Source organism: Emydura macquarii, unplaced genomic scaffold (assembly GCF_026122565.2).
Source record: "Emydura macquarii macquarii isolate MOO-44397 ecotype Brisbane River unplaced genomic scaffold, CSIRO-AGI_Emac_v2 contig_3240, whole genome shotgun sequence".
NCBI classification, from domain to species: Eukaryota; Metazoa; Chordata; order Testudines; family Chelidae; genus Emydura; species Emydura macquarii.
The window spans coordinates 2,917,037-2,941,648 of NW_027133377.1; the positions used below are offsets into that span (position 1 = coordinate 2,917,037).

At 40.7% G+C, this 24,612-nt stretch overlaps 1 protein-coding gene across 1 annotated transcript in view; it reads right to left on the reverse strand.

The window, feature by feature from the left end:
* QSER1 (glutamine and serine rich 1) overlaps positions 1-24,612 on the reverse strand; it is a 73,473-nt gene that overhangs the window by 40,382 nt on the left and 8,479 nt on the right. The window contains exons 2-3 of the mRNA XM_067532140.1: positions 8,642-8,754; positions 7,491-7,652 (exon numbers count right to left, since the gene is read on the reverse strand). Coding sequence (XP_067388241.1) covers positions 7,491-7,652; positions 8,642-8,754 — 275 coding nt within the window. The remainder of the gene's footprint in view (positions 1-7,490; positions 7,653-8,641; positions 8,755-24,612) is intronic.

The following is a 24,612-nucleotide window of genomic DNA, read 5'->3' on the forward strand; positions in this document are numbered from 1 at the left end:
TTTCACGTCAGACAGGGCGGTAACCAGGAAGAGTTCTTCCTGACTGGAGTAGTATAAATACTATTTTAATGAAAAAACACTAGCATTTAAAACAACATTAGTGCAGCTGAACTTTTTTTTTTTTACTGATCCTCACCTTCTATAAAACAAGGATAAGGACACACAAATGACCAATAACAATAATTTTAGAAAGGAACTCATTTATTTCTGTTTTAATTGTAGATGTATAAAAGTCCCCAAAGGACCTGTCTTTATTCCTTCCTTTTGATAGATTAAAGCCTTTTCTACTGCTCTTACACCATCAGATAAGTGCCAAGTCAGCTACCCTAGCACCATCTCAGCATAGCTGCTGTTACTTGAAAAGCAGGAGGCAGGAGCAGCAACTGTATTTTTTCAGGTTGCCTATGTTGCTGTAGTTGGCCCTATACCTTGCTCACGATACATGAATTTGCCTGAACAGCTATGCATTTTCGACCTACGAAATCAAGAAAAAAGTCAGACTGACTTCAGACAAAGCTGTCATATGCTCAACACTTTTGAAAAGCAAGCCACTTATTTAGATACCTAAACATAGACTTAGGACTCAAATTTAGGGGACACCCTTTAAAAAAAAACCTTTATGTTTTGCGGAAGCGGAGATTACTTACTGTAACTGGACGTTCTTCAAGATGTGTGGTCCCTATCCATATTCCATACCTGGGTACACATACATACCACGCGGCTGAGTCCATAAATTCTTCAAAGCAATGTCCATTGCCCATACATACACAGTAGCTCTCCTCATGCTCCCAATCAACAGTGGGAGTGTGGATGGAACTCTCTCCAGTTCCTCTTAGCGCAAATTCAATAGAATCTGAAGCAAAGGACATAGTGGGTGGGTAGGGGAATATATATAGAAATCACACATATTGAAGAACCTCCAGTTACAGTAAGTGACCTCCATTTCTTCTTTGGATGATAGTCCCAAATGGCAGTGATCAGATTGGAGGTGGGTGTGAGGAAGCTGGTAGCAAAGATGCGTACAATACTGCCAATACCCCACTGCATCCACAGCCAAGGCATGAACTAGGGCATAGTGCGTTGCTAACCTGTGGACTGAACTCCAGATGGCTGCTTCACGGATGTCCTGCAGCAGAAAGTCTGATACGGATATTGTGGAGGAAGCTTGTGCTTGCATGGAGTGAGGTGTGAAACCCCCAGGGGGAGGAATGTTTGCTAACTTGTAGCACTTTAAGACACATCTCAAGATCCACTTAGAAATCCTCCGGGAGAATATGGCTTGCCCATACGACCTCTCCTCTATGGCAATAACGATCCTTGGAGACTTCCTAATGGGTTTGGTTCTTTGCAGGTAGAATTGCCAGGGCATGCCAGATATCAAAGGAGCGAAATCTCTTATCCTCAGGGGAAGCATGGGATTTCAGGAAAAATACAGGTAAGTATCATTTGATTCATGTGGAACTCAAACTATCGTGGGGAAAAACTTGGGGCATAGTCAAAGAGAAACCTTTTCTCTGTGAAGCACTGTATAAGGAGGGTCTGCCACGATGGCTCCAAACTCACTGACCCTCCTATCTGAGGCGATAGCTACTAAGAATACCACCTTCATTGACAGGTGGGCCATTGTACAGGTGGGTTCAAAAGGTGGACCAGTGAACTTGGACAGGAGAAAGTTAAGGTCTGATTGAGGGGTAGGTTTAAGCACTGGTGGGAAGGTCCTGATGTGGCCTTTCATGAGTGATACTGTAGTTGGGTCAGGAAAGACAGAGTAACCTTCCACCAGAAGAGAAAGGCACTAATTGCTGCAAGGCATACTCACAGTGAACTAAGAGAGACCTAAAGTCTTCAGGAATAGGAGATTGTCTAGAATAACCGGAATGCTTACAATTTCTGGAGAATCTTGGCGCACTTGTGCCCCGGGCAAAAGGCATCTCAATTTGGCCCAATAACACATTCTAGTAGACTCTTTTCTACTCGTTAAGGATCACCTGAACAGGGGCTGAACGTGAGTATTCTATTTCCAACACCCATCCAAAAACCAGGTGGTGAAGTGGACTGAGTCTGAATTGGGATGCTTGGTCTCTCCCCCCCCCCCCCCATCTTGGGTTAGAAGATCATGGGTCACTTGCAACTTTAAACCAGTGAAAATGGTGGATTCTCTGAAACTTGAAGTCTTTAAATCATGATCTGAGGACTTCAGTAACTCAGCCAGAGTTTGTCTATTACAGGATTGGTGGGTGACATTCTGTGGCCTACAATGTGCAGGAGGTCAACTAGATGATCATGATGGTCCCTTCTGGCCTTAAAAGTCTATGAGTCTAATGGTTGAATCCTGATTGGTAGATGGAAAAACATTGTTAGAAGTTCCATGAACCAGAACTGTTTGGGTCAGTGGGGTGCTAGGAGAATGATGGTGGCTCTATCATGACTGTCTTCCCAAAGACCTGTGGAAGCAGGGGAATGAGAGGAAAGGAGTATCTGAGGCCATTTGTCCAAGTCATCAGCAGAGCATCGTCTTGGGAGACATAATCGTCTCCTCTGAAGCAATACAGAGGGAGCTTTCTGTTTGTTTGGGATGCAAACAGATACCATAGTGGAGCACCCCACTTCTGTAAATATTTTACTCAGCACTGTATTGTGCATTTCCTACTCTTAGTCTATTGAGAAGCCTCCATTTAATTTGTCTGCAAAGGAGTTGTGAAAACTGGTAAGGTTTGTATTGTGATGCAGTTTCTGATGCACCAGTTGCAAAGTCTGATGGCTTCCTGTCAGAGGGAACGAGATCTCGCTCCTCACTGTTTGTTTATACAGACCACAGGGATGATACTGTCTGATTTTATCTGAATATGCGGTGAGTATATAAGTGAGAGGAAAGCCTTGCACCCAAGATCGACTGCCTTTAGTTCCTCTAAGTTTATATGTAGTCTGGCCTCTTGTGGGGTCCAGGAACCTTAAGCAATGTGGTTGTCCAAGTGAGCAGCCCACCCCAGAAGGGAGGCATCCTTCACAATGGTGGTCCTGGAGTGGAAGGGCTGAAGGGAACTCCCGTTATGACCTTTTCTGGGTTCAACCACCAAGTTAGAGGGGTGACAGCTCTGGTGAGAATTACAACCCTGAAGTTGATGTGGTCCTTGGCTGGTCAACAGGTCAAGTGAAGCCAAGCCTGCATGCATCGTAAATGGAGTCTGTCGAGAAGAGTCACATAGGTGCACGCAGCATTGTGGCCTAACAGAGAAACACTTATGCCCTGCGGTTCATGGTCTGCAAGTGATGTGTGAAATCAGGGTGTTCAGTGCACGAAACCCTTCTGAGGGGAGAAACGCTCTTGCAGAAACTGCATCCAATCTTGCCCCTATTAAGTTTATTGACCTGTGGGTAACAAAACAGATTTTTCTTCATTTGTGCAAATGCCTGGGGCTGTTAAAAGTTGTAAAAGAAACCTTGTCAATGACCTAACTTCTGGACAAGATTGGACTACCAGGAGCCAATCGTCCAGGAATGGGAATACCACATAGCACTGGTGTCTCATCTAGGCTGCTACCACAGAGAAAACTTTTGTAAATACTCTGGGTGTCAGAGCCAGCCCAAAGGAGAGGACTCAACCCTGGAAGTGTTCCTCGTCTACCACAAAACACAGGAACTTCCTATGTGATGGAGTCTATGGCTACATGGAAATACACATTCTTCATAACAAGACCCGTGAATCACATGCCTTCCTGAAAGCCAGTGTTATCATCTGGAACTTCAGCTTCTGAATAAAGAAGTTGAGTTGCCGAAAGTCCAGGATGGACCTGGACCTTGAATTTTTTGGAAATTAGGAAATATGGGGAGTAGAACCTTCTCCCTTGGTAATGAGATGAGACGTGCTCTATTGCCTCTCCAAGTAAGGGGGATTCTGCTTTCCACTGAAGAACTACCTCCTGAGAGTGGTCCATGAAGGGAGACCAGGAAGGGGGTTTATGAGGTGGGAAGGGAAGAAACTGTATGGAGGATTCCTGGCAGACAATCTCTAGAACCCAACTGTCCATAGTGATCTTGTTCCAGTTGTGGGCAGAGTGTAAAATACAGGCCCCAAAGATAAGAGGAGATGAGGCGGCTTGGCATCAGTGGTGGTATGTGAGTCTTGACCAATATGTCAAAAGCAGCTTTTGGCTGCTGGTTGAGAGTGAATAAAGGCTCTGGCAGTAGAGAGGGCTGAGAAGCAAGGCATCTGAATCTTCTGGCATTTGCATGGTGGCTCGGCTGAGTGTTGGTAATAAGGTGCATGAGGAGGGGATGGCCTTAGTCTAAATGGCTGCCTCTGGTGTTTCCTCCTGTGGGCTGGAATATAAATTCCCAGGGAATGCAGAGTTGATCTCAAGTCTTTTAGTGAGTGCAAGGGACTTGTCAGTTTTCTCATTAGAGATTCGGCTTATCAAAAGGAAGATCCTGGATGGTGTTTTGGACCTCCCTAGGAAACCCTGACAATTGCAGCCAGGAATCCCCCCTTATGACCAGTGTCCAAACTTCTGGAAGCCATGTCCGCCTTATCCACTGCAGCTGGAGGTTTATCTTTGCCACTAGTTTCTAAAAGAGATTGAAATTGGGCTCTGTCCTCTGTGGAAAGCTTGTCTGTGAAGTCCACAAGCTTGAAATAGGTATTAAAATTGTATTTCACTAACGACGCTTGGTAGTTAGTGACACAAAATTGCAGGCCTGTGGAGAAGACCTTCTTCCGCAGAAGGTCCAGTCTCTTGCATCCTTTATCTGTTGGGGTGGCTCTTTGATAGCATGACCTAGCCCTTTCAGCAGTTGCCTGTACCCCAGGAAGTTGGGGAAAGGATGAGAGAATAAGAATTTAGCAGGAACAAAATACCGTCTCTTGGCTTTTTTCAATGTAGGGACACAGAATGCTGGAGTGTGCCATGCCCCTCTAGCCAGTTCTAGTATGGCTTCACTGATGAGAAGAGTCAATGTACTCAGTCCCTGTGGCTGAAAGATATCCAGGAACTGGTGTTGAGGGTCCTGGACCTCCCTTAACAGGATCTGTAGATCACTGGCCACTCTTTGTAACAGCTCCTGGATGTGATGTCCCAGGTCTTGAACCCAACCCTGGGTGTCCCCAGATAGCCGTTGCATCCGGGCCTTTACCCACCGGCTGCTAAAACCCAGTGAAAAGCTAGTAAGACTACAGCCTCAGCCAAGGCACCATCCATGGGAGCCCTGATTGGAGGATTGCCTCGCTCCACTGATTGGTCCAACCACACTGTTTAAGACAGAAGAAGGAACAGGAAGTTAGTCCGAGCAACAAGGTGATTTCCTGTGGCGGCTGCATTGGACCCTGCTTGTGCCTGACTCCTGCACCCAACCCTGTTCCTGATGCTGCTCTGCTCCTGGCTCCTGCCTTTGCTCCTGTCCCACCGTGCTCCTGCTCTGTACTTGATCCTTGTCTTCCCTCCAGTTTCTGGCCTTACACCTCACTTCCAATCATAAATTGCCAGTCCTGGCTCTGACCCATCCTCAAACTTCTGACCCGGAGTCTGGCTTCACCCTCAGCTCTGACCCTCAGCTTCGATTTCTGGTTCAGACTCTGGCTTGGCTCCTGGCTCTGGTAACTAGCTCTGGTAACTAACTCTGGTGCTGAGCCTTGTCTGAGTTCCCCAACCTGGACACCTGCTCTGCCCTCTAGAGCTGACTCCTGCTCTGATTAGTAGGCCAGACCACCTACATCCCGGTCCATAAGAGTGGTACTGGAAATGATCATCCAGCAGAGAAGGTGATGAAGGAGTGATCACATTGTCTGGGGATCTGTCACCTGTCAGAACCATCGGTACCTGCATATCTGGCTACACCTCTTTCTCCTTCTATGCCAACGGAACTGGCTAGTAAGAGGGAAAGGAGCAGTATAACTCTTGAGAGGGGCCTGGATGCTTGCCACAAGGATCCCACAGACCTCAATAAGGCCAGAAAGAGGGATCAATTGGTTGCAGGGGACCCCATAGAAGTGGGTACCAGCAGTCCCTGGGGAGACAGAGTCATACCCAGGGAATGGTGAGCATAACCTCTTGACTGTCTATCAGGGCTCAACTGCCTCTGGGGAGATGCCAGGGAAGCCATCTTCTTAGATTTATCCGAGTCCTAGAACTGCTCCATTGATAACAGCAGCGCTGTCAGTACCAGGGCATGTCTGCCAGATAGTTGGAAGTGAGATGGCTCCTGGGATGGCTCCTCCTCCAGAGGTCTGGGCTGGAAAGAAGTCTGGATAAGGGTGGAATTTATCCTCCAGTGTTATAAAGTCTCGGTATGCCCTCATGTCCAAGAGGTTCCCAAAGTTAAGTTTGATGGATGGCCATGAGTGAGCCAGTGGACGCTGCTTTGAAGAATTTCCTGACTCAGGCGCATGGCGCGCATGTGTACACATATGTGGAATACATATAGGGACCATCACTTGAAAAAGTAGCAATGGTTATCCATGAAATTTAAGTAGAAACATTATGGGAAACAATTGGTATGGGGGGAGAAGGTTGAGAATACATGACTTGCCAGGATGCACGGATGGTCTAGTTGAGGAAGCCTGATTAATGATAATTGGTTTGTACTCTTTGTTAATGTGAATAGCTCCAAAAAGATACTAGAAGTGTAAATTTAATTCACTAGAGAAAATGACATCTTAGCATTCCCACTAAACCATTTTCAAATGTTCATAAGTTTTTAAAAAGGCAACTACTTTCACATTTATTTTGCTCATAATGTAAGTTCAACAATTATGTTCCAATCTATTTATTTTATAATTATATGGTAAAAATGAAAAGGCAATTTTTTAGTAATAGTGTGCTGTGACACTTTTGTATTTTTATGTCTGATTTTGTAAGCAAGTAATTTTTAAGTCAGATGAAACTTGGGGCTACCCAAGACAAATCAGACTCCTGAAAGAGGTACAGTAGTCCGGAAAGGTTGAGAGGCACTGCTTTGGGTATCCCTCAGTCTCCACCTGCCAGAATTGGGACTGGACAACAGGGAATGGATCATTTGAAACTGCCTTGTTCCATTCATTCCCTCTGAAGCATCTGGGGCTGGCCACCGTCACAAGACAGGATACTGGATTAGATGGACTATTGGTCTGACCCAGTATAGCTGTTCTTATGTTTTCTTTGGAACATATTTGTTTCCTAATTTTGAAAATTTGACCAAGAAGCTGGACCTGGGTTATAATAATGCAAAATAAAATGAATGTGGAAGATGTGCATATTTTTCATAATTGCAAATTTCAAAAATGGCTAAGAAGTTGTTGGTTTTTTTTAAACTCTCAAGAAACATTCACTATTGGGCTAAGACCAATATAAAAAAATTGTTTCAAGAGGAAATTTTTTCGCAAAGTTAAGAATAACAAAGAAAGAGTTTAAGAAGGCATTTTCATCTCAGTCTTAATTATTACATCACCACAACTCTCTTTTAAATACACACACACGCATAAAAATGTACAGGTGTGCTAAAAATTAAGAAAATATCACCTGTCTGCCACGATGGAGCCCTGAATTGTGGTAAAAGGGTAGCTCCTGAAGAAGCAGCCTGAGCAGTGCGAGACTCAATCGCAGAGAGAAAATTCATAACTGAAGTTTCTTTAGTGTTACTTCCAGCACTGTGCATACTGGTATCAAATATTCCAGAAAGACCTTGGAAAAAAACAAATATACAAACATAATTAATTCCTATTTCAAATTTAAGTGCAAGTCACAGTCAGAGATATCACTGCTACTCAAAGAATACAAACCCTTTCACCTCATTTAAAAAAAACATTTGTGTATGAAATGTTAACACTTGCTGTTAAAAAATTACAAATACATTTGTTCATTCAAAAATAATTTACTAAGGGGTTGCATATGTAAATTCAAAGTGGTCAGCCATATAGTAAAATCCTATAATTCAGCCTATGTTAGTAGGAAGCAAAGTTATCAGTTTTAAGTTTGATATGCATTTCCCTGTCCTCCACTCTTGTCGCATTCTTCTTTTTGTGAAGTCTTCTTCTTTCATGTGCACCACAAGCCGATATGTAAATTGCAGAACACGGGCTCACATTTTTATTAAGTGATGACCCATTAGATTATGTCATTTATTTATAAGGCATTCGCTATTACCACGTTTTAAGGCTACATTTTTAGCTCGCCTTTAATAGTACACCCTAAGGTTCCACATATTAATAAGAACAATGGTGTGTCCAAACTTGTATGAATTAGGCTTCTAATTATCTGATTTGCACAAAAATGTTGGCACAATTTCAGCAGCTGCCTTTGGAGATAAACTGAATATTTGACTCATATGTGGAACAGGTTAATTGTTAGATACTTACTGGACTTACAGTCATTGAAAATTTGGTGCTCAATATCTGAAAGAAAAAACTCAGTACCTTTTTTTTTTAAAGCAATCAATAAACCAGATTATGAAGCATAGCACTTTCTAGTTAACTTCCTCATTGTACACTAATGACAAATATATGGTTGAAGTCTAACAGTAAATTGCTGAAATAATAAATTCACTCTTGAAATAGCCTTTGCAATGCCTTGCATTACAGACTCCCTAGGACCACATAATTAATCATCTTAAAGAAGTTCTCAAAGCAGTTCTTTAGTTATTTAAACTGAGTTTTCATACAATAGACAGTTACCAGTAGGATGGTGGGTGGTAGCATATCCTGGAAGCTGATGAGAAGCTGCATATGTCTGTCTGTGAAGAAGATCTGTTTCCGAATGTGATGGATGTCCTCCTCCATAGCTTAAGCTAAAGGAAGAAATTAAATGTGGGAAACAAAACACACAACCAGAGAAACAAATAGATGAAACTCTGAGAAGAAGCCAAAAAATGGCAGAAAGGAAAAACCCCAAGGCTTGACATTTGTGGTTGAGCAAGGACTTGATAAAAAGTGTAAAGTAATTAAAAATTGGTACTACATGAACCAGCTAGCCAGAAAAAAGTTTGAGTTCGCAACAACAAAAATTCTATGTTGCATTAACTTAAGAAAAAATTATATTTGCTTAGTTCAGTGATGAGAAAGAGTGAGTGTACAGTTTTCACAGTTATTTACTGCTACACTATTTGCATTAGTGGGCTACTACCTATACATGAGCCATTACATCCCAATGCTTCAATTTCTTGCTCAATTTAAACTCATTTTATTCAAGCAGAATATTATTTTAAATACAAATATGTTAAAACGGCTAAGCAGTAGTAATAATTAAAGAACATTTAGAAGATTTTGTTCATTACTAGAATAAAACAGAAAAAGACGAAACTGGTAGCAATAGCAAGTGGCAACACGGCCAAAAAAAAAAACAAAAAACCCCAAACTCCTATCCTTTTAGACCCCCAGTAATAAATATAATTAAATAAAAATTGTAGATCTTGTTTAAGTTTCGTAATAAGTAATTTGAATTATCAAGGAGTTTTATTATTTTTACTGTCAGCGATCGTGCATAAGAAATACAAACAGTTAAAATACACTGTGTCTAGATCTTTGCCAATATCAATAATGCCAATGCACAAAGTAAACTAAGACAAGCAACATTAATGTCAAGCTCCATTAAAAACATGGGACAAAAACGCTAGCATTTGCCAATTTGAAAAGCAGACAATCGGTACGGGGAAAAATTACTTTCAGGCTGCTAGAGGCTCAGCTCTGCAGGAACAACAGGAACACTGTGTCATCAATCGACTTCTGACCATGGTGCAGTATCAGCAGGTTCATGCATTCAAAATTCATGAGTCAGAACCAAAAAACCGCATGAGGTCATTTTAAAATAGGTCCTGATTTTTAAGTCAATAAATTACAGCTTTTTTTATTTGCCTTCTAGATTTTGAGCCTTGAGGGGACAGCTGCCTGACCCCAAAGCATGTGCGTCTGATGATTTCAAGCTCAAAATTCAACCTTAAACTCATCCCTTTTCTCCAACGGGCTTTAAAAAAAAAAAAAGGCCTCCCTGGAGACTGCTGAGAAGGGGACTCCACTAACTCTTGTATCCCATGTGATGTGAGCACATTCACTCTGTATAAGAGAAGAATTGAGCGTTTGATGGCAGCAACCACGACATCATGTGAAACTATGAAAAAGTCACCAAATATTGCAAGTATTGGCAACTCTGTTTCTTTGTTTTCACTAAGATAATAAGAGTGAACAGTGTAGATTTGGTGCTCACTACACGACATGAGACACATAGCACCTTCCTGTGAGGGATATCACTTTATCAGCATTTCCAGGCAGATTTCCATCATAGCTGGTCCTTGTCATTGTGTCGGTCTCAGTTTTTCTTCCAAAGGCAGTTCTTAAGCACTCTCATATAGCCATGGCTCCAGATGGCCAAAAAGAGAAAATAGGGAGTCAAGGTGGGTGAGGTAATATCTTTTATTGGACCAACTTCTGTTGGGGAGAGAGACAAGCTTTTGAGTTTACACAACACAGAGCTCTTCTTTAGGTCTGTGAAATGCATTTAGAAAGTGACAGGTAGAACAGATTGTTTAGCATAAGTAGTTAACACATATTTCAAGGAACCATTCAAAGTAAAATGTGTGTTAACTACTTATGTTAAACAATCTGTTCCACCTTGTATTTAGCTGTGACACTCTGAATATGTTTCCCAGATCTGAAGAAGAGCTCTGTATAAGCTCAAAAGTTTGTCTCTCTCACCAACGGAAGCTGGTCCAACAAAAGATATTACCTTACTCACCTTGTTTCTCTAATATCCAGTGACCAACTCATCAACAACACTGCACACAAAAATAATAGCTGAAAACCCTAAAAATGGCTACTGTGCACATTATTTGGTCTCATTACATAGCACATAATCCACCCATGTGCAGGTGATAATTATTTTCCCGCAAATCACCAATGCTCAATTTGGCACGGGCATAGAGATTCGTTCACATTGTTAAGCACTGTGCAAATTTCGTCATATTGCTCAGTGGAAAGCAAACATCAAAGCTTGATGCTAGCACTTTGGCAATATTTCTTTTGGTGATATGCAGGATTCAACTCCAGCACCTTATTATAAATTTTGAAGGAAAAAGTATTAAAAGTTGAAAAAACTACTTGAGACGACTTCTTTACAGCTCCATGTTTAGGTTGTGACAATAGTAACAAATCACTTGAGTTTGGCTCTTGCTCTGTGACACAAGAAATTGTTACTGATTTGTTAAGAATAGTTGGCAGACATAACTATATTTCATTATGGATGAAGTTATTTTCTGTCCTCTCTTTTTAAAAACAGTTACATTTCTAGCCCCAACAGAGAATTTTATAATAAACATACATTTACACTGACTTTGTGTAACTTTTAAATGTATATATCAAGACTGGATTGTACTGGAAAGTACAATTGTAAACTGATCATCAATTCAAATTACACAATATAATTAGCAAGAATTATATTTAGTAATACATATTCTAAGCTTCTAATCTAGAAGCATTTTCAACTTTAGTTACCTCAAGTACAATTTTCAGTAACATCCATAAAAACATATAATTGATTATTTTCCTTGATCTTAAAAAAATCGAGCTATGAATTCTCACTAAATAAATTACTCCTAATGCAGAATATCTTGTGTTTCCTTCTGTAAGCATTTCCAAGAAGCAGGAGCATGCTTGGTTTTGCAGAGATTCTCTGAGGCAAAAGACCCTCAACTGCATGGCAGACATGCTTCTAAGGGCGGCCTCAGGCCCAATATTTTACGTGGTCTGAAAAAAGTGGGGGTTTCTATTATCAGCCCTACATTCACCCCTCTCCCTGCCAGCAATTAATTCCACTCCTAACCCCCAAATGAATCCTGCTCCCTCCAACGCCCTAGGAATTTTGTCCCAACAATTGTTCCATCCCATGTAACCTCCATCAATTCTGCCTTCTCCCTTCACCTCTGCAGCTTCTGTGGTTCTGCACCCCCTCTCCCAGGCTTGGGGATGCTGCAGTGGGGTCCCCTCTTCCTCTTCTCAGGACAGCTGTTGCAGGGAGGGAGAAAGGAAGGGGGAGAGCAGAGAGCAGACTGACCTGTTGCTCACAGAAGTGGAAAGGGAAGGAGGGAGGGGAGCCACTCTGAACTGCTGTGCTTGGCTCTTTCTCCTCCCTCTTCTCCCCTTGGTTCTTGGATTGCTGAGGGAAGAAGGAGGAGAGCTTTGCCTGCTTCTTGCAGCATCCCTGAATGTGGCTGCTCTTCTCCAAAAGGCAGATAAGTGGAGAACGCAGCCAGTCAAAGGGGGTTTCCCACAAGGCTTGCTTTTTAGAAATGTTATGTCCTGAATCTGCAACCCGTTTTGACCTGGCGCACTACTAACTGCAAGCACTGAAAAGGTTGCGAGGCATACCGCCTCAAATATTTTTCCTACACAACAGACAACTCCTCCCACATTGTTTAAAACCTACAGTTGCATAGTGGGTGACTTGCTGTTCAAAGTGGTCTGTTTGAATATTTTGAAGTGTTAAACAATATTTCATGATTCTGGTCCTTTGGTTCAAACCGTTTTTAGAAGAAATAGTTGTTTCTGTTATCCATCCCTCTTTTTTTGTAATGGAAATGTAACATTACACCCAAACATGGCAAGACAATCTCCTATGTTAGCTTGGTGAGGTGGAAGCCTCTGAATGGCAAAAACTACTTGAACAGGAGATATGATGACAAGCTATCCCAAAATGGCATACTTCCTAACAAAGAGCACAGCAAAAATTATACCATTATCCCAAGTATACCCACTATCTAAAATGCTTTGTTTGTTATCAGAACCTCAAAATTTGAACGACATTGAATAATAAAAGTTTCTTATTTATGTATGTCATGGAAGATATTTAAAGAGTCTTACATTTAATTTTCAGGAATTAATGCAGCCTCAATCTCAAAATGAATTTGTCTTTCAATGCAAATATCATATTTAATAAAAACAATTAGCTAACAATTATTGTGCAATAAATTGTTAACAATGCAGATCCTTATCTCAGAAAACCACACATATCCCTGCAGATCATGTAACTCATCTACTGTGCCTGAATACAAGCACCGACAATCTGAAATAAGATTATGGCCTCGGGTATCTTTATGAAATACAGTTTTTAAGCACATGAATGCATAATGTATCTAATGTTCAAAGCAAAATTATAAACATCATGTTTGAATGATAATACCACGGTGGACATCTAGTCCATTGTATACTCAGTTTGATCGCTTATTTTAAAGAATTTCACAAAAGTGCTCACTTTTGTTAAACAGTTCTTCATATGCCAGCTTCTATATTAGCTAGTTTTACTTGAATATTAGTAGTTATAAACACCCCTAACAATATCTCCTGACTTGTACCTGTTAGCCTCAACTGTTATTTAATATTCCAAAAATATTTAACACTCAACTTAAGTAAGCCATGCTGACTTTCTCATTTTTATTGTCAGGAATTTAAGAAAGCACAGTGAAGTGGTTCCCGTGTTAGTAGGGCTGCAGAAGGACTGTTTAAAAAAAAAAAAAAAAAAAAAAAAGATAGCAACTCTATGTAGGGAAACTATTCGGATAGGTTTTTTGGTTTTTTAAAAATCTATATGGAATCTAGAGAAAAGAAAAGAAGGAGTTATTTTAAATTAGTCCCTTTCCAGAGATTTCATATCAAGTACTATTATTAACTTCTTATTGCCATAACAGTGCTAACAACAAAAACTCTTCAACACTAATAAAAGTGAAATTCGTGTCTTTACTCTTACCTCTACTAAATCCTCAGTCCTGATGCACAACCACCATCATGCTGTTCTGATATTGAGCCTCTCTTGCATCAAGAATGCTAATTATTTCAAATTGAAAGGATTAACCTAATTTACAAGAACACTTTTTAGATGCAATTTAATACTAGTATTTTTTATTTATTTAAAAGCATTTCTATAGCACTCATCAATCCTCTAGTATCTCTATGTCTTGAGTAAATTTAGTCTCCAGAGCTAGAAGCTAGCAAATTAAATCATACTGGCCAACCAACCCTTCAGAGCATCTCCCAGTCTCTTTGTTTGTGGCAGATTTTGTGTGTCTCCTAATTTCAGGAGCAAGTGGAGGGTACTTTTATACTTACAAGACAACAAGATTTTGTTGCAATAAACACTGTCTAAACATGGAGCTTTTTTCAAAACTGCTTTTCAAACTATAGCATTTTCCCCCAAGGAATGCTACTTTCTTACATACAGTTCATACAGCAAAGAGTTCATAAGCAAAAAATATTTTAATATTTTATTTTTGACAAGTTTTTAGAGATTACCTTTAAAGGGTGTTAAAGAGAAGTGAGAAGGTAGTTTTGATTAGCTACCCTCCTGTGCTTTTAACATCCAGGGAATTTAACAGTTCTTAAGAAAACCTCATAAAAAGGTTGTTTAGAGACTGAACTACAGGTCAGACTTTAGGCAAGCTAAGATTTAAAAAACAAACAAACAAACAAACAAAAAAAAAAACAGCTTTCAGGACTTTTAGAAAGCGAAAGAGCCTTTCGTAGGTCCAAAGAACCTGCCACCTTGCTTTGAAACAGCAACAGCTTCTGTTGATGGAAAAATTAGATCCTTTAAATCAATGGAAATTTTCTAACTCCTCATACTGCAAAAGCTGCTTTAGATGGGGAATTGTATACTTTCAGCCTAGGTAACAACAATGGCAAACTCTTGTAGACCACACTAAGACTAAAACTTCTAATGCTGATTCCTTTACTCAGACACACAAGCAGAAAATTGATTTTATTTTTTTTCCAGGCTCCATGCATGTCTACAAAAGGTAACAAAGCTCTCTGACTAATAGTTTTGAAATCCAGAAGAATCAAATCAAAGAAAGAAAAAAAAAAAAAACGGTTTGATTCCCAGGGGGAGATGAAGGGATGATTTGATCTCATTTCTTGAGCAGCTGATTCCTGACTTACTGAAATCCGCAACAATTCATTTAAGAGGCCTGATGTATTGTAATATTGCTATTCAAGTACCCTGAATAAATGCACACAAAAGCCATTAATTTAAAGTAACTGAAATGGAGATAAACATACAATCATATCAGCAGCTAGACAGGTAGAGGAAGTGTTCTTAAAAAAGTCACTTGGTATTTTGTTTTTACTCAGACTCGTGTGGTACATGTAGGGCAGGGAAGCAAAAATTATCATTATTACTTCTAAAAAAGGATTTCAATATTGGGGGAAGGGGGAGGAGAAACACTGATGCTGTGATTCTTCCCCAGGGCACCAAGGGCTGTGAGGCACCTAGCTACCACTTGCCTTTAGCATAAGGAAGCTTTGCCTGTGCTTGCAGGGGTCAGCTCCCCAACTGCAACCACCCCAGGCAACACAAGCACTCGCCTCCCAGGTCCAGCTGTGACTCTACAGGATAGCAATTGGCACACTCCAACCTTCAAGTCCTTTAAGCGTTTCCCTGGAGTGTCTAGCCCTTGATCCACCGGACACTCGCAGCATTCACAGATTTGCTGCTTCCAAAGAAACAGTGTATCCCAGCTTACCAGTTCCACCTCAGATCACTGCTCTGGGTAACACACAGCACATATATGTTTATCATGAAATCAAGTATAAAATTATTTAACAAAGCACAGAGATTCAAGTAGTAGCAAACAGAAGTATTGGAAACAAATGGGTACATATAAAATAAAATCACAGCAGGCATTCTAGAGCCTAGACTAAATTAACAAAATGTCTTTGAGTATTGCTTATCCCAAATCCTTGCAGCTCTTTAAAGCCAGTCTTTGCTGTGACCCTCCTTTCATGAGACAAGCACGCTGTCAGCTTGCCTCCTTCCTAAGTGAAGGACACAGTGTGTTCCTTTGCACTCCAAGATATACCATAACAATCTTTAGTTTTTATTCATAAACAGGACACCCCCATGCTGTTTATTTCATTCTGCAGTTTCCTTTCTTGTAGATTTTGCCATCTCTTAATTTGCACCTGGCTCAGTATGCAGCTAGGCATACAATAAACAATGCACAAATGGCCAGACAGGGAGATAGGTGTTTGTTAGCTCCTGTCTGAAAGGAACATTTTTCAGGTGTTATCACCTCCTGGTGACCTGCCTAAACTTCAAAACCTTCAGAACATAATGTTTAGGATACATTTTGCAGTTATGACGACCCGTGGGCTACTGGCTCTCAGTTGAGATCTCACATGTCACCCTTCGGTGACTTATTATGCATGCATCTGACCCAAGGATTCCTATAAAATTATGTACCCTTGGGCCCTTTGCCACAGTTGGCACCAGGGGATCCGTGGATCATAGATGCATCTATTCTCTTTCCTGAAAAACTTAGACATTCTGGAATAGAATCTTTTTTGGGCAACAGTTAAACACAAGACTGATAACAAAATTTACTAAAGCCTCTCAATCTCTAAGAAAAATACAGAGAAATTTGATTCTGACTAATCTAATTAGAAATATTGTTCTCTCTAAATTATAGCAAGTATGTAAGTAAATTATTTCTAAATTGAGGTGTACAACACATTTTTCTTTATATCTTTTTATTTATATATTATTATTATATATTCAATATATCTGTCTTTAGATTAATTTCTATGCATATAAATTCAGTTCAAGTTTGTATTAACTGTTGATGTTTAATGCCCAGAATGAATCAAAACATTTTAATAATGATATTTGTCTTTATCTATAGCCTGTTTTTATTTAGCGTCCCTGAAAAAGAACATATTACTTGATGACATTACTCAAACATTATATAGGTGAAGCTTGGGGCAGAAGGAAAATCACGACTATTTAACCAGCACAACAAACTTGAACTGTTTATTGTAACAGTAATACAATTCAGCATCATCTGCTAAGTTCTGGGTACTGATTTTAGTGTACTGCATTTTGATTTATCTTTAAAAAAAACCAGAACAGGGCAATTAGTGAGTGATCCATCCCCTGTTGTTCAGTCCCAGATTCTGGCAGTCAGAGGTTAGGGACTATCAGAGCATGGGGTTGCATCTCTGACCATCTGGGCTGATAGGGATCAATGGACCTAACCTCCATGAATTTATCTTATTCTTTTTTAAATCCAGTTATACTTTTGGCTTTCACACCATCCTGTGGCAACAAGGTTGACTTTGTGTTGAGTGAAGAACTACTTCCTTTTGCTTGTTTAAAACCTGCTGCCTACTAATTTAATTGAGTGACTTCTGGTTCTTGTGTTATTGAAAGAGTAAATAACACTTCCTTATTCACTTTCTCCACTCCATTCAAGATTCTATAGACCTCTATCAAATCCCCCCCTTAGTTGTCTCTTTTCTAAACTGAACAACCCCAATCTTCTTAATCTCTCCTCATATAGAAACTGTTCCATACCCCAGTCATTTTTGTCTCCCTTCTCTGTGCCTTTTCCAATTCTAATATTTCTTTTTTTGAGATAGGATGACCAGAACCGCACACAGTATTCAAGGTGTGCGCATATCATGGATTTATATGGTGGCATTATGATATTTTCTGTTTTATTGTCTATTCCTTTCCTAATGGTGCATAACATTCTTTTGGCTTCTTTGACTGCTGCTTCATATTGAGTAGATGTTTTCAGAGAACTATCCATGAAGACTCCAAGGTCTTTTTCTTGAATGATAACAGCTAATTTAGACCCTATCTGTAGCAAGGGGTGGGCAGAGCCAGGATGGCCACACCTGCCCTGCCAGCAACAGAGGGGTGAGACAGGAAGCATAAAAGGTGGGTCCTGCAGCTAGTTGGGCTGTGGCCATCGAGGGAGTCAGACGCCTCCCTCCCATTGCTAGAGCCAAAAGAGGGCCTCTACAATGCTGAGGACTTGCCAGGATCACCAGAGCTGCCAGACAACAAGCTGCTGAGACTGCCACTGGCAGTGTACCTCAGGGTGACAGAGGACGACCCTGAGACACAGGTACACAATGAGGGGAGTGTAGGAAGTAGCCCAGGGACACCAGACACTAGTCTGTTTGTGTGGCCAGAGCAATGGTCAGCATGTTGCAGTGGGATCCCTGCTGACCCAGTAGTAGAATCTCAGTGTTAGGGCCTTGGGCTGGGACCTGGTGGAGTAGGGTGGGCCTGGATCCCTCTACTCCTCTGTTGCCAACCCCACTCAGGGGTGGCAGCCTCCCCACCTGAAGCCAAGAGGCCAGCGTTTGTCTGCTGTCTGCCGGAGCCAGGACACTAGGTGAAAGACTGTTTGCCATACTGCCCTACCTGAGGACCCGAGCCCCTAGGCTATTTGGCGAACCGCCATGACTGAGGGCCTGAGCCCAGAGACTCCTTATTGCTCTGCCCTGCCCAGAGGGCCTGAGCTCCAGAAATGGCTAATTCCCCATTACAGACTGCCTTTTATGGGTATGTAGCAGTGAGGGGGCATGGCCTCCCACCGAGAGTGACGGGGAGGGGCAGCCACGCACCCCTACATGTGGTGGAGAAAGCGAGCAATGCCCAGCCCCTGAGATAGAGGGGGCTGCCCTTGCTCAATGGACCTAGACAAACTTATGAAGTGGTGGGCCAAGAGCAAGCAGCAGCAACTGTGTTGGTGACTGGCCCCGAGGAGCAAACGGAACCTGGGGCAGATTCGCCTCCTGTGCACCCACGGAGATGGGAAGGCATACCCCACTGCCCAGGTATCGATGACTGTGGACAGTGTGACCCAGGCAATGACAGTGGGGGTCCCTACACTGGTTTTTGTGACTTGCTAATTGCCCTTCACATTCTTTTTTGGCCTAACTATACTTTGACTTGCCAGAGTTTATGCTCCTTTCTATTTTCTTCGGTAGGATTTGACTTTCAGTTTTTCAATGATGTCTTTTTGTCTTTTGGCGCCTCTTTTATTCTGTTGTTTAGCAATGGTCCTCTTGCTGTTTAATTAACTTATTTATTTGGATAGATATACATTTGATGAATTTATTTAAACATAACTCATAATCACTGTCTCCTGGGCTAATACACCTCTGCTTTCAACTTTGGAGATTATCAGTCCAGGATAATGTTATGACTTCAGATAGTTCCCAGTCTCAATTATCTTGCATGGTTATGAAGAGTATGTTTGAGATGCCTGTGAGTTGGTTGGAACTTCTTGCATGTGGTGTAGCGTTCCATTCGAGCATTCATTCAGCAATTGTATGTAGCAGACCTCAGCCATTCCAGTGTGTTGTTGGTCAGGAGGTTGAGGAAAACCCATCCTCCTTCGAGACAGTGGATGGGGCATTCCTCCACAAGATGGTCCACTGTTTGTATTTCTCCACACTCACAGGCTGCAGTAGCACAAAAGGTTCCAGCTGTGCATGCAGGAGTTAAAGCGTCCGCCACCAGTCAGATGGTTTAAGTGGGTCCACTCCTTCCGTGGCAGGCTGCAGCCTATGGGTGAGGTGGAGATGGGAGACAGTTGTTGCCGTCTGCCAGGGTGTTGTTCATTCCTCCATTGGCTCATGATCCACTCACTCCAGTTTTGGCCATTATCTGCCTGTATGATAGCCTGAGCCGCTCTTATGAAAGGCCTGCAGCTCCTGAGGTGTTGAGCCAGCAGAAGCTGGAGGATCCTTTCATGAAGGGGGTGGAGTAGGCTGTTAGCAGCTTTGAATGCTGCCTGCCAGGTTGCAGCCAGCCATCTCAGGTGGTGGGGTGGAATACCAGACAGAATGGGCAATTCGTAAGATGGTGTGGGGCGTAGGCATCCGCTGATAATGCGAAGAGCAGCACTGAGATGTGTGTCCAGCAGTATTCTCCTGGAGCATACACAAGTGCCAATGCAGCAAGGCACAGGGTTGTGAAATCCGCACCCCAGACATAACTGAACAGCCTCCGCAACAAATCTGGGCTGCCACTTTTGCTACCACTCCATTGATATGATGGCGGAAAGAAAGGGCTCTGTCCAGCTTTACCCCTAAATAAATTGGGGTGCTCGAGAACAGTAAGGACAATCATTGAGTCGGATGATGTTCAGGTAGAAAGCTGAGCAGGTTGTTTTCTGAATGTTAAGGCAAAGCCGCCACTGATGATAATAGGTATGCATTGCTTGGATGTCCCTTTCTAAGATCCGTTGGGTGTCCTCAAAGTACTTGCTGGAGTAGAGAATGACCATGTCGTCGGCATATGCGAGTTTCATGCCTGAGGTGTGCGGAAGGTCAACAGTATAGGGGTTGAAGAGCACAGGGGCCAAGACTTGACCCTTGTGGGACACCATTTTTTGAGAAGCCTTGTCCAGCTGGACTGTCCATTGACTGAGACGCAGAAGCAATGGTTGGTGATGATTTCTTGTATTATACGTGTCATATGATGGTCTTAGAGGCAATTATATAGCTTGAGGAGAAGGCCACTGAGCCAGACAGTGTCGTAGGCTGAGGAGAGGTCGATGAACACGGCACCACACTTTTGGTTGGACTCAAAAGCTGCTTCAATATAGTCTGTGGCTGCAAGAACCTGATCTTCTGTATTCCTGTTCTTCCTTAAGCTGGCCTGCTCTTTAGGTAAGGCCTGCTCAATCTGTGACTCAATCCTGTTTAATATTAAGCATTCCATACGTTTAAATGGAACTGACAGGAGGGAAATGGGACAGTAGCTCTTTGGATCACTGCTCAAGACATTTTTGTGAAATCTTCACCATTTCCTAGCTCTCAGCTCAGATATGAACCTCCAATAAGGAGGTTTTATGGTACAGCTGATCTATGTACGCGTGGATTGGCTGAATACAGAGCTGAAGTCCATAATTTATGTGGCTTTGTTTTGTTTTATAGTGAATATATTTTGTATTTTAAAAAGGAAAACAACACTTTCAAAACTAAAAGGAAACAGTCTTCCTTTTACTGTATATTTCTTATGGCTGAATTCTTTGACTTGATCCTTTAAAAGAAGTGCATGCTAACTGAAGGCCAAGGTATTCTTACAGCTACTAAGTATTTTAATACTTGAATACAAGTGCTGGCTTGCCTGCTTAAGATAAAAACAAAACAAATACCTACAGAGTTCTTAATAGCAAAGACAATTACAATGACATTTTCATGAAATTAGTTCATAATGTTTTTGAACTAGGTGTTTCAAAATAATTAATTCATATCTATATAACTAAATTTTAAACATTAATATAAAGTGACCTCAAAAGGGGAAAAGGATTTGAGCTTTTGCCCTTATTGGCTTCTTAATGCTGTATAAAGATAGTCAATTCTTTGTTGTTGTTGATGATTTTTAAAAACACACACATTCAAAATTCAGTAAAGCTGGTCAAATTTTTCCAAATTTCAATAGGAAAAAAAAGGGACACATTTTCCACAGTTTTTTCACCTGTTTTTCAACCAGCTCTAAAATTCAGGACTATCTATCCTGGGAGTAACTGGAACAGTGGTAGGGTTATAACATCAAAGAAACACTGCAAGTGAAAATTTATTAATTGAAAGAGAGGAAGTCACTTATATTTAGAATTAAAATACTGGTTTCATTAAAACTTATTTAACTCAAACACCCAGATCCCTTCAATTAGCTATGAGAAAACTTCCAAAGCTATAAATCTCCAAAGTAAACAAACAAGAACATGCAAAAGGAGACTCACACTCCTGATATTTTCAAGTTAAAAAATAAGCGTAATTTTATTTGGCTGGGATGTTGGGGAGGAGGTGACTGTCATGCTTTCTTTATACATCATTAATGAACAAACAAAGGCAAAATCTAGTTTGCTTTTATTTTATAGTTCTCCTTTAAAAGTCACAGTTTTTTTGTTGTTTTTTTAAAATGTTCAAGTTATCTTCCTCCATACTATCACCAACCAGTGCAAGGGGAAAACTTCCACTCTCTAGTCAGGTTCATTGCTGCTGTTCAAAACCCAGTTGGGCAGCTGTAAAATTGATGAGATCGTGGCAGTTCCTGTTTACTGATCATTTAGTTTAGAAAGTTGCATATTCAACACAGAGGGAAAAAATTTCAAGCCCTAATTTTGTATCTCATCCACATTAGGGCATCTGTTCTCAGAAGGGAAAAATGTCACATAACGAATCATGGACATCACTTCTTATAGCACCTAAATTTTCTTGGGAGGTTTCTCAAGCTTATGAAATCAGAGACCAGAGCCCAATATGGTTGCAGATACTTCCAATACTGTGGATTTCCCTTTCAACAGTAAATAGTTACTAAATGTAATCTTCATATTATAAAGGAGGTGCTAACAACAATTGTATTAAAGATTTCTTACATGTTTCCTTTCCAAGCCCCTCTTTTGAGTAGCTCTAATTTGTGAGGTCTCCTATTCCTCAGTTAGATCAAATATATTCTGTCCATCTTTTATGTGAGTCCTAGGAAGGAGTAAAGATGGAAGTAGTTCCCGCATCCCACTCATCACAATGCAGTGTTATGTCTCTCTGTGAACTGCTAAAGTTCTTCATTGTGGTAGCATTAGGCCCTAAGGCTGATAAGGTTCTGTAACCTCTGTATATATGTGGATGACAAGTCTGAATCAGGTCAGTCTTTTTTCATGACATCCATGGGACTGTCTCGGGTGATGGTTGGCTCAGGTCATACAGCTTGCTATGCACAGGATCTGATGTCTGGGATAGAATTGGAGATTTAATATTTGTAAGTTCTTCCCTTATCATCATCAAACTATTCACTCATGCAATTTGAGGTTGTGGCATACCTCTCCTGTCAGGGTGAGGGGATCTGTTTTGAACATCTGATCAGATTTCTAAGGATTATAGTACCAGAGCATTTCTAGGGAAGTCTGAAGAATACTGTCCATGTGACAGAACATTCAATTGTTTGGTGAGAGTTTATAATGATCTTTTATCCTCAAATATCCATAGAATAGCCCCAAGGCACCTTCCTCCCAAAGTTTGTCTTTCCAAATCACTCTGGCTTATGAATGAACTATGCAAACTGAAACAGGAGGAAAGAAAGCTAGAGCTCCAGAAGCAGAAGCCGCAATTTGAATATGATTGACCAACTGCAAAGATTTTTGAAGTCCAGTGCTGTGATTGTCAGAAGGCAAAAATAGAGGGTTTCTGCCTGCAAGACAGTATCTACGAAATTTCAATCAGAGGATCTGTTTTGAGTGGTAAATAGTTTGGTTTATCTACATTGCATTTACTCAGTGGCTGATTCAAGTCTCTTCAATTGTAAGGAAATTTTGTATTACTTTCCAAATTAAATTCAGATTCAGATTGAACTGTCTGCATTCATGAGGTCAGCACAATCCCTCAAAAGGAAAAATGCTGCCTCAGGCCTGTTTTCCCCAAATTACTTTTAAAGTAAGAGATTTTATCAATACTTCTAAGCAATTAATAACCACCGAGAATACTAGCAGTCTATTCTGCGGTGGCACAGATGCCACTATTTGTACCATTAGTAATATAGGGAAAACATGATCAGCTGATTGTCATTGGTATTAGATACAACACCAGAAGAAGATGGTTAACAAGTACATAGTTTACCACTTTATTATACTGGAAGCTTCTTGTGGCAGGGACTGTATCTATTTCTGTGTTTGCACAATGCCTAACACAATAGGGCCTGGATTCTGATCTAGGTGGTGTTACAATCAAATAAAATAATCAATCTGGACATCTTGTTTGCTTTAAAAAAAAAAAAAATTGGGAGAATATGGTTTTTAGCCGGGCCTTGAGTACCACTGCTCTGCAGATTCATGCATAGGAACTTTATTTGTAGTTCTACATAAATCATAATATTCTGTGGCTTGCATCTTGTGTGGTGGCACTTTTCTTATGATTACCACAAAGAGTTTAAGGCCATTGACATCATGACTTAAGCCATTTTTTTTCAGTGTTTTGAAGCTCATACAGTTCTCTTGATGACTTGCCCACTGCCCTGCCTTAAAATCTTGGGGAAAGCCATGGATAAATTATACTTATGTGCTTTACTCCACATAAAGAATTCCCACCTTTCTTTTAGTTTTGATTTTCTGGGGCTCTTTCCTCATGAGTTGGCAACTTTTTTATTTTTATTATTTTAATCTCTTCTGCCCTTTCTCCATCAGCTAACTCTTCCTCCCTCCTGCCTCCCCACAAAGATAAGTATGATATCATTAATAAATAATAATACTTAGCCCTTACACAGAACTTTTTACTCATAGATGTCCAAGTACTGTACAAAGGAGGGTAGAGCACTTGGAGATATAAGCAAAAAGAGCAATCTTCCCAATATTTATTACTAATATGTTCATTGTTAAAAGCATACTTTGAGATATTTGGAACTGTATTCTATGGAATACAGTATAATGGTGGAGGCCTATTTTACCATGGCTGGCATGCATAGGCTTTGCATATATTTCACTAAAACAATTTAATCAATAAATTTTTATTTAACATATTTTTAAAGCATACCATTTGCTCTTGATGTGGATTAATCCTATTAGCATTTTTATTAAAAATAAAATTAATTTCAGCAATTGAGATTGTGATGCTGGCAAACCAAGTGCCAGCTCAGGTCAGAACCACACGTCAATTCATTTGTGTGTTAGTATAGATCAAAGTGTTAAATGTGTAAGTAAGTGTATATTCAGATGTTTAAATTTCATGAGAAGTAGTGGAATGTTACTTGTATTGTTTTCACTTCTCTGTTCCTGTTATTATGTAACAGCAAGCAAGTACATAGTCTGTACCCTGTAACTAAATAACCTAAAGACTAAAGAACTAAAGACTTTTGGGAAGGAGGCAGTTTACTA